This window comes from Pinus tabuliformis, chromosome 1_2 (assembly GCF_031772625.1).
Source record: "Pinus tabuliformis cultivar Carrire ecotype Pingquan chromosome 1_2, CPIR1, whole genome shotgun sequence".
Taxonomy (NCBI): Eukaryota; Viridiplantae; Streptophyta; class Pinopsida; order Pinales; family Pinaceae; genus Pinus; species Pinus tabuliformis.
Genome location: NC_142298.1, coordinates 705,720,049 through 705,730,924, shown reverse-complemented (window position 1 = coordinate 705,730,924; position 10,876 = coordinate 705,720,049). Strand labels below are relative to the sequence as shown.

General features: G+C 42.4%; 2 protein-coding genes across 2 annotated transcripts; both read left to right on the top strand.

Moving 5' to 3' along the window:
• Window positions 1-5,877: 5,877 nt before the first annotated feature.
• LOC149207685 (uncharacterized) lies at window positions 5,878-6,891 on the top strand. The gene has a single exon (XM_089398120.1). The coding sequence runs from the start codon at window positions 5,878-5,880 to the stop codon at window positions 6,889-6,891; it is 1,014 nt and encodes a 337-aa protein (XP_089254246.1).
• Window positions 6,892-9,062: 2,171 nt separating this feature from the next.
• On the top strand, window positions 9,063-9,884 carry LOC149207684 (uncharacterized). The gene has a single exon (XM_089398119.1). The coding sequence runs from the start codon at window positions 9,063-9,065 to the stop codon at window positions 9,882-9,884; it is 822 nt and encodes a 273-aa protein (XP_089254245.1).
• Window positions 9,885-10,876: the final 992 nt, after the last annotated feature.

The following is a 10,876-nucleotide window of genomic DNA, read 5'->3' as shown; positions in this document are numbered from 1 at the left end:
AGCCGCAGAACTCCACCAATTGTGGTTTGCGATAACACAGTCGGTGTCGACAGATTATTGCCTGCCGCACGGCGAAATTTTCACCCAGTTAGCGGATTTTTGGATCTAATTTGTAGGATCGTGTCCGATTTGGAGAAATTTGTGGAACAAATAGTGGGAAAACAAGGAGAAGTCATAAATTCTTCAGTTTTCCAAAAAATTGGTTGCAAAAATAGGCTAGATGGCCATTTTTTAGTATTTTGAACTGATTGGAGTAGGTTTCAGAAGCATTTGAGCATTGTAAACACATGTTTTTACACTTTTGAGCATAATAGAGAGGCCCAAGCGATTAGAAGCTGGACCAAGGAGACGTAGCCCAAGAGGGGTGAACTCCTTTATCATGTGCTCATTGTAATGTGTTTTTGATGATCTGTATATGTTTATGCTGTTGTTCAGTTTCTGGTTTATGTTAAATTTCTCATAAAATTAACATAAAAACTCTTCATTTTACTTGCAAAAATTGATGAATCCTTGAGCACAATGAAAGCATTTTGTTTATAATTTTAGGAAGATCTTAGCACTGCAAACTAGTATTTTAAATCAAATCAATTTGGTATCAGAGAACTAGGTTTTCTTTGAGAAAGAAGGATTTAATTGTTTGCAAGTTTATGTCATGCTTACAAGGTTAAAACTCAAAAGAGGTGAAGGAAAGCTAGTTGGAAGCCCTGAAGTTGGGTAAAGGGGAAGAAGAGCAAGGTTGCCACAATCTCCGACACCAGTTCAGCTTCAAGTTACAGTTGAGACTTAAGAGATCATGTCTCGTGAAGGAGAGCCTACAAACATGAAAAAAGATGAGAAGACCTTCAGAAAGGCTTTCTTTGATATGACAGAGATGGTGAAGGTCCTCTATGAAGAGAGGAATAGCAGGTTGCAAGGAGAAAGTTCCAAACCTCCCAAAGGGCAAGGCTCTTCAAGAGGAGGTAATGGGAATGGAGACAAACCTCCACCCTCTCCACCATCTTCTTCATCTTCTTCTTCACAAGCATATTCACACTCTTCCACTAATACAACCCTTACTCATACTCATCACAATTCTTCAAAAGGAACTGGTAAATCACATTTTTTAAAACTTGATGTTAAATTCGAGTTGCCCACATAGAATAGTGAAGTGAGTGCAAAGAATATTGATAGTTGGACTCTTCAGTTGGAGGACTATTGCAAGATTCAAAACCTTCAAGAGGATGACATAAAGATTTAGTTAATTTCCTTTAGAATGGAGGGTGCAACACTAGTATGGTGGGAATCAAAGACCTAAGAGGAGATTAAAAAACATGGCAAGATCTATATTTCTTGGAATGATTTCATTGCTGCAATCCAAATACAATTCTACCCTCTAGCTTATATGCAAAATGCCATCATGAATTAGCAGAACTTTAGATAGTTAAAAGGTCAAAATGTGCAATATTACACCCAAGAATTCAGAAAAAGGTCTCTGATGTTAGGTGTAGATTTACAATCACAGGACACTTTGCTGAAGTACATAGGGGGTTTACACAGTTACCTTAGGCATACTATCTTAATGTTTAATCCTATTAATCTAGATGATGTGTGTATGCAAGCCACTCATCTTGAGGCAAGGGGGGAAAACACCCCAGAAGAAGGTAGTAAAAATCCATTTAAGGGTAAAGAGAAACAAAAGGGTTTCAAGGGGAAGAAAAATGCATCCATTAAAAAGGAAGGAGAGTAAACAATATGGAAACATTGTTCCAGAGAGGGTCATGATGCAGATCATTGTTGGAAGCTTCATCTCGAAATGAAACCAAAGAAATTCAACAACAAATGAAAAGAAAAGATAGTTGTCATCACTTAAGAGGATTCGGGATCCGAATCGGGCGATGAAACAAAAATCACAGCCATGGGATTTCAAGGAAAGGAATCGATTTCCAGCACTAGTTCTTTAGGCTCTCAAGCCAATATTATCTCAGAAAACATTGTCAAGAGTTTAAATCTGGAAACTATTCCACATCATTAACTGTATCCACTTGGATGGGTATGTGACAATGTGCAATTGCAGGTTACGACAAAGTGTAAACTGAAATTCACAATTGCTGCAAAATTCATAGATGAAGTGGAGCTTGACATTGTGTTGTTAGATATCTATGGCATCGTTTTGGGCAGCCCATACCTTTATGACATAAAATCTATGTTCCATCGACATGAAAACAAATATCATTTATAAAGTGGAGTAGAATATATTGTGAGAGCTCATAGCAATAAAACAAATCTTTCGCTTGTTAATGCAGGGCATATGAAAATACTGGTGAATTCGAGCAAGAATGTCATGCTTCTCATGGTCAAACCCAAAAATTATGTTGATAATGAAGCTTTTAAAGGTTGTGATTCGAATTTGAAATTTGAATTGGTTGATGTAGTTAACCAATATGATGAAATGTTTCAAGAACCAAAGGGATTACCTCCCAAGAGAGGAATCCAACACGATATACAGTTGCAACAAGGGTGTCTTCTTCCTACCATTGGCATGTACAGGATGTCGATTGTTGAAAGTGCATAAATTAAGACGCAAATCCAGGGGTTGTTGAATAAAAGGATCATTCGGCCTACTCCTTTACCGTGTGGTGCACCTCTTGTTTTGGCATCTGATAAGAATGGTAAGAATTTCCTTGAATGGGATTCAAGAAGTGGTTTTCATTAAAGTAGACTTGTTGAATGAGATATAGGGAAGACGAGATTTAAAACCAAGCAAGGTTTATTTGAATGGATTTTTATGCTTTTCGGTCTTTGCCATGCTCCTACTACTTTTACGCATATAAAGAAATATGTGTTGAAGCCATTTATAGATAAGATAGTCTATTTGGATGACATTTTAATTTTTAGAAAATTTCATTATGAACATGTCATGTGTGAAAAAAATTACTTGTTGTCGTATGTCAACAACATTTGTTTATGAAGATATCAAAGTATATGTTGGATAAAACTTCTTTGATGTACTTGAGCCGTGAAATTGGTTCTTCCAAGCTTGTTCAGGTTCCTAAGGGCTTTTTGGCAGTTTACGTGGGACATGGAGAAGGTGAGCTAAAGTTAGACCTCTCCAAGATTGATGTCGTAATAGTCTGTGGTGGTATTGACTCCATTCTTGCAGACACAGGTGAAAGAATCATACATCCTCGTGAAGCCGCAGATGCCTTTGCTTTGCTTGCAATTTATGCAGGCAGGATCAAGATAGTCATTTGGATAAGAGGTTTTTTGGGAGCAACCCAATGTTGGAGGAGAAATTTTGTTATTTTTTCTTCTATTGTAGTTCATTTGCATTCATTGGCAGTTGTGCAAAAGGTCTTCTAGTGGGGAGGCAAACAACAAGAGGCATTTGATGCTTTAAAACAAAATATCAGTACAACTCCAGTACTTGCTTTTCCAGACTTGAGATAGTCATTTAAGTTTCAGGTTGTTGTATGTGACTATGCCACAGGAACAGTCTTTTTGTAATGTGGTAAGCCCATTTAATTTCATTCAGAAATTTGCAATGGTAAAGTGTTTAAGTTGCAGCGACAAAGGTACTTCCATTGGATGGGTTTTCTTCTACTATTCCACTCGGTCAAAAGGTATAAGAAAGCTATAGGTGACAAGTTTGTTGATGTACTTTCTAGGCCTATAGTTTATATAACTTCTTTCCTCAAGAATCATTTTGTTTTACATGAAAGTTATGTTCAGAAAAATACATACTTTCAAGATGTATATTCAAGCTTGAGTCAAGGGAATCAAGTGGAGGAATTTGTTTACCATTTGCATCATAATGTATTGTATCATCTTGGTAAGAAGGATGTTGCTACTGATAGTAACATGGACAAGGGAAAAGAGTTCATTGAATGACTCCAAATGGTACATCAAACAATGCAAGAACAACTTGAAAGGGTTAAAGGCAAGTACACAGAAAGGCAGATGATGATTGAATTAACGACGCTATGATCGCCGGTCTGCAACGCTCTGTAACCAAACCCTAGAAGCAGCGCTCGATGAACACCTTCGGGGGGGATCGACCCCCCCAACCTTTGGCCCTTTCATTTTTGGCAGCCTACCTCCTGAGCCCGCCTTTACCTCATCCACCTTCTGATCCAGGGACAGAGGCAAAGAACCGGCGGCAACCTATGCCTCAATAGCCAATGGACCTGCGGCTGAGAAAAGCCTCCCAAACCAAAGCGGAGCAACAAGATCATCCCCCTGCAAACCGATAGTGAAGGAAACCCCCTCATTAATCATCGAAGACCCATGGATTGAAGAATACAGAGATCACATGAGCAAACATGCCCTGATCTGTCGCTTCATGGGAGTGAGACTCAATGAAAAAGCTTTCTACTGGTGGATAAACCAGAAATGGAAGCCCAAAGGGAACTATGAACTACAGTTAGGGGCAAGGAATTTCTTCACGGTCATCTTCACCCACAGGGAAGACAGAGATCACACCTTCGAAGGAGGCCCATACTTCTACAACTCGGCATGAATCTACATAACGTACTGGAAGCCAAACTTTGTTCCAGAGCAAGAAGACTTCACAAAAGTTCTAGTCTGGCTCAGGCTATACTCCTTGCCGGTGGACTATTAGAATGAGCGAATCCTGGAATCCATCAGGAACAAGCTGGTTGTCTTCATCAAAACTTCAGACCTCACATCTCAAGGTAAATACACTGCCTACGCTAGAATATGTGTTTATATGGATGTCTCAGGACCTCTCCCAGGTTATATTACTCTGATCCACAAAGGTATTCAGTGGAAGCAGTCCATCGACTATGAGAATATCCCTTTTAGATGTAGGAAATGCTGACAACACGGACATCTTAGTCATGGGTGCCCTCTAAATCAAACCCCATCTCAACCCCAAATGGACAAAGCAGACAACCCATCCGCTAATTTTATCCCTGTCGCCAGGAAGAGCAGAAAGCAGAAAGGGAAAAATCCTCTGAAAAACCCCACCAATCCAATCCCCACTCATCAAAACAGCTTTGAAGTTCTAAGCAACCAAGATCCATTCGAAAACCCTCTGAAATCCCAAGCCCCCCCAGCTCAAGATCCACCCGGGCAGCCGCAACCATCCAACCCTTCACCCACCCTCACCCCTGGCCCAGACCATCCCCAATCCGAGGAGCAGCTTCAAATCCCGCAACCCAACTCAGACCATAGCGATACAAGCCTCGCTCCTATGTGTACCCCTCCTGGCACAGAAACTCAACCAAATCGGAGGCCCTCAACCTCTCCCACCAATCCTTTGGAAGAAATTCTGGGTGACCTGGATCTCCAGGAGGTCAACGAGCAATGGTCCAAACAGGGTGTGAACGCCATCCCCCAAGAACACCTGGAGAAAATTGAGATGGCATACTTGCAGTTAGAATATCTGAATCAGAATGCAGCTAAAAAGCAATGGGGAGAAAGTAGCCAAACAGGCATCCAAGAAAACCTAGACCTAGACCAATACAAGCCGAAAGGTCCAGGAAGAAAACAGGGAAGAAAATCGACAAAGCAACAATTACAAGAACTTGGCAAGCACCTAATAAATGAAGGAAAGATGAGGGCTCTGGTCCTAGCTACACCGAAGGTTTCTCAATTAAGATAACAACATGGAACATCAGAGGGCTGAATGGCCCCTCCAAAAGACGAATCCTTAAAAACCGTCTTTTCACTCAATCTCCAGACCTGGTCTTACTACAGGAATCCAAATGCTCAGCCAACGGCATAGAAATGCTCAAGAAACTATTTGCAAAATGCTTTCAATGCACAAGTAGAGAAGCCATTGGGTAGGCAGGAGGGCTCCTAATGTTCTGGAACAAAAACAAGTTCTTTCAGCAGAATGCACTATCCACAAAGCATTCGCTATCCGTGATCTTCAACATGCCAGAGTCAAAACAAACGATATGCATCACCAATGTGTATGGACCTCAGCGAATTCAGGAGAAGTTCAAGATGCTGGAAGACTTGAACGAAATCAGAAATCACCATGGGGCCAACCACTGGATCCTAGGTGGAGATTTCAACATGATCACCAACCTAGCAGAGAAAAAAGGGGGTCTAAGAAGATTAGATAAAGATGCGGAAGCTTTCAGCACTTTCATAGCAGCATCTAAACTCATTGATGTTCCCACAGTCAATGGTCTACACACATGGAACAATAAGCAGGGGGGAAATAGACAGGTTGCATCGAGGCTCGATAGGTTCCTCATATCGGAATCCATCATGCTCCAGAATCTAGACATGGAAGCCAACATTCTGCCCATTGGTGGTTCAGATCACTGGCCAGTACAGCTGCACTTCACCAATATGATCAAGCCCCAAAACCGCCCTTTCAGGTTCGAAAGATTCTGGATAGACCACCCAACCTTCATGCAAAATATACAAAGTTGGTGGACCCAAACCTCTGTTAAGAGTGACAACATCATGTACATATTTCAGCAAAAACTCAAGAGCATTAAAACAAAGCTCAAATGCTGGAACAAGAACACTTTTGGTAACATTTTTCAAGCCAAAAAAGATCTCGAGGAAAAAATGGTAGGCCTCCAGCAATCAATGATCAAGGACGGGCCTAACGACGACAGACTAGCTCAGGAATCAAACCTCCAAAAGCAATGGGAAGAAAGGTTAAGACAAGAAGAGCTGCTATGGAAACAAAAATCGCGGGTGCAGTGGCTAAAGCATGGGGAGCAGAACACAAGCTTCTTCCATAAATCAACCATCCAACACAAAGCCAACAATCGCATTCTATCTCTAAAAAAGGATGAAGGTGCTAAAGTCTCAACCAGAGAGCAAATAGGATCAGAACTAAATCTATGCTTTCAATCATTGCTCTCCGAGCCCAATCAAGATAGAACCCAAGCTATCAAAAAAATCACTAGTGCTATTCCCCCTTAGTAACTGAGGAGCAAAACTCCCTCCTCTTAAGAGAATTCACTGAGCAGGAGATCGAAGATGTCATATTCACCATGGCCTCTCAGAAAGCCCCTGGATCAGACGACTTTACAATAGAATTATTCAAAGCTTGCTGGCACATTATCAAAGCTGACCTTATTAACCTGATAAAGAACTTCCACAGAACCAAGGGAGTGCTGCCAGCTATCAATGCTACCTTCCTCACCCTCATCCCCAAATCTGATCATGCTGATTCTCCTGACAAATTCAGACCTATAGCGCTTTGCAACGTCATCTATAAAATCCTCTCAAAATTGATGGCCATCAGACTTAAACCCATCCTTCCCTCAATCATTTCTCATGAGCAGTCTGGATATGTTGAAGGAAGACAGATAACTGACAGCATCATTCTCAACCAGGAGGTGCTACATTCTATAAAATCTCGAATAATCCCGGCCATGCTAATTCAACTTGACCTCTCCAAGGCCTTTGACAAAATCAGCTGGACATATATCAGAGAAATCCTCAAGGCTTTCGACTTTAGTCAGATTTGGATAAAATGGGTAATGGAAATGGTCTCAGGAGCATTCTTCTCAATAATGTTGAATGGAGGCCCCTTACAACCATTCAGGCCATCCAGAGGCATACGAAAAGGGGATCCTTTGTCACCCTTTCTCTTTGTCATCATGGCAGAGGGCCTAGGAAGATCCCTATCCCAAGCGGTCCAAACAAATCAGCTCAAAGGCATCAAAGCAGTGCAGCAGGGACCTACAGTAACGCATCAGCAATTTTTCGACGATACAATGCTGATGGGAGCCCCCACAGTGAAGGAAGCTCGAACCTTCAACAAGGTGCTAAATACTTTCACGGAAGCCTTAGGTATGGAGATCAATCTAGCTAAATCCAAATTATTTTTCTTCAACACTTCTCTTCCTGTACAGAGAAATCTCAGCAATATTCTCAAGATTCAGAGGAACTCCCTTCCAACCAAATACCTCGGCATACCACTCTCAGAATACGCCCCCAAAGCTGCAAATTGGGAAGATCTCCTCAACAAAATGAAATCCAGATTAAGCAGCTGGACTCATCGAGCCCTAAACATGGCCAGCAGACTGGTACTGGTAAAATCAGTGCTTCAAACAATGCCAGCCTATATGCTCTTAGCCCTCGCAGCGCCCAAATCAGTCTACAAATCCATTCGGAACATCCAACAGTCCTTCCTCTAGAACAGAGATTCAAAGAAGCGCAAATGGGCCCTCCTCAAATGGATAGACATATGCAAACCAAAGCTGGCAGGAGGTCTGGGCCTAAGAGATCCTGAAATCCTTAGCAAGACTATTGCAGCAAAAATATGGTGGAGATGGGTGGAGAATCCTAATTCCCTTTGGGGAACATTGTGGAAAGCAAAGAACACAAATCAAATACAGGACAAAGATCTCATCAGACTCACAGGCAACACTCAAGGCTCTCCCCTCTAGAACAAAGTATGGGAAAATCGACACATAGTTCAGCAGCATTGCTTCTGGGAAGTGCACCAAGGCAACACCACCCTATTTTGGGAGGATTCTTGGCAGCAACTCCCTCCTCTGGACCACCCAGATTGGACTACACTCAAAAATGAAATGTAAGGGGCAGGGCTAATAAAGGTAGCAGATTACTGGCAACTACAAACAATGACCACAACCTGGCAAAAATGGCTAGCCAAAGATCAATGGCCAACCCAAAACCACAATGGAAACATAGATCAACTCCTACAACAGCTAGAACAACGCAGATTCCTCACCTCAACCAGAGAAGACATCTAACGATGGGGAATCAATTCAAAAGGAACTTTCAATCTAAAGGAAGCATATAGAATTAGCGTTGCTTCACCAGACTGGCAACCGGACCCCAGATGGCACGCCCTATGGACCAGAGGCAATTGGCCCAAAATAACTCTGTTCTCCTGGCTCGTCATGCACAACAGAGCGCTCACATGGAACAATCTATAGTGACGGGGCTTCATCGGACCCTCCAGATGCGCCCTTTGCGAGAATGAAAATGAAATGCTCAACCACATTCTCAATACATGCCCCATAGCCTGCGCGCTGTGGGATGATATGGCTTTTGTCTTCAGGCAAACCGACAGAAATAAAGACTCGATCGGTCTTACCTTGAGCAATTGGCGAATAACTATGTCCAACAATAATCTGATCAACAGAGCATCGAACCTAATTCCGGGAGCTGTGGTCTGGATCCTCTGGAAAGAGCGCAATGCTCGAATATTTAAAAACTCTGCGATGACAGTGGACAGGCTAATGGAAAAATCAAGGCAGTTAATAACAGAAACAATCCACGCCATGGACATAATGCAGCAAGAGGGGAACCTGTCTCCAAAGGACTACAGGATTATCCAACTCCTCAAACTCCAAGCCCGGACTAATCACATAGGTAGGAACCAGACCACGCAAGCGATGAAGCAGGATAAATTGGGAACACCACCATTTCCAACGTTCAAACTAAACTTTGATGGCGCGTCAAAGCAAAACCCAGGAAAAGCTGGGTATGACGGAGCAATCAGGGACCATCTGGGGAACATCCAGCTCATCTACCATGGCAATCTGGGAAATAACACCAATAACGCTGCAGAACTGATTGCTCTCATCAAAGGCATCACCCTGGCTGACCACTACAAATTCCTACCCCTGATAGTGGAAGGAGACTCAGAGATAATCATCAAGATGATGAGGAAACTTCAAAATGGCACGCAGGTGGACAAGATCACACCCAGCTGGAGGCTCTCGGCAATTCTGAAGGATTTGCAAGTCCATCTCACTAACATTCAAGGCATCACCTTTCAAGCAGTCAGAAGAACTGCAAACAAGTTGGTCGACACCATAGCCAATGCGGGCGTTCAGTCCAATGGTGAAGACTATCATATCCTCTGGCAAGACCTGAAGGAGGGGGAACTCAGAGAGAAATGCCATACCATAAACAAGGCAGACCAACAAGCTTAGTGAAAGCCAGGTCACATTGATTCTTCCAAATATCCATTCACTGACAACTATATAAGCTGTAAGAGATCCACACAAACAAAAAAAAAGAGAGGAGAGAATGAAAGCAGAGACTAGACCTGCTTAGCTATTCAAAGGAAGACACAGGGAGGTCCCATCGACTCCCACTCTGCATCATGTATTCTATTTGTATTTTATTAATATAAAGCCTCGCTGAACCTTACAAAAAAAAAAGTACACAGAAAGGCATGACAAGAATCATGGAGATCACAAGTTCGAATTCAGTGATCAATGGATCGAGATTGGAAAGGTGAGGGAACTGTACCCTCACCTGCTAGTCAATTGAAAGTGATCTTTTTGGGTCCAAAAGACTTCCAATGGGGAGGAGTGATTAGGTGCTCAAAATTAGGCTCAAAAATAAAAGTGTCAAAATAATCCTAAATTAGCTTCAGATGGAAGAGCTTGTCATTATGATTCCAACAACGTGAACGACACTCAAATCCGAGCTCATATGAAGAAGTTATAGCAAGTCAAAGTTCAGGTTTGACTTGCTCACATGGCAGGATTGGATGATGTGATAAGGTCCCTCAACGAATGAGGACATGCCAAGTGGCAATCCACCATTGGAACCCTCATGTCGCAAATCGCAATTCCAGGAAGGTTGGCATTAGAAATCGGTCCCCAGCAGGGAAGGGTGCGATGCGATAAGGTAGGTGGGAAGGTTTTCAAGAAACAGTCGGGTGCGATGCGATGTATCGCAATCGTAGACCGGCAAAGGGTCGGTGTTACATAATCGTCCCTCGGTAGGTATCAGGTTGCAATGTGATATCGCAATCACAAATCGCAACGGTGCAAATTTCTGCATATACAAAACCCTGGTTATCCGCTGAATTGTGAAATGCGATAAGTCCCCAGATGTGAGATGTTCATTGGCTTCAGTTAATAATCTCGTCGGGTCCACCACATCACAATAACACAATTCCCACCGTGTTCAC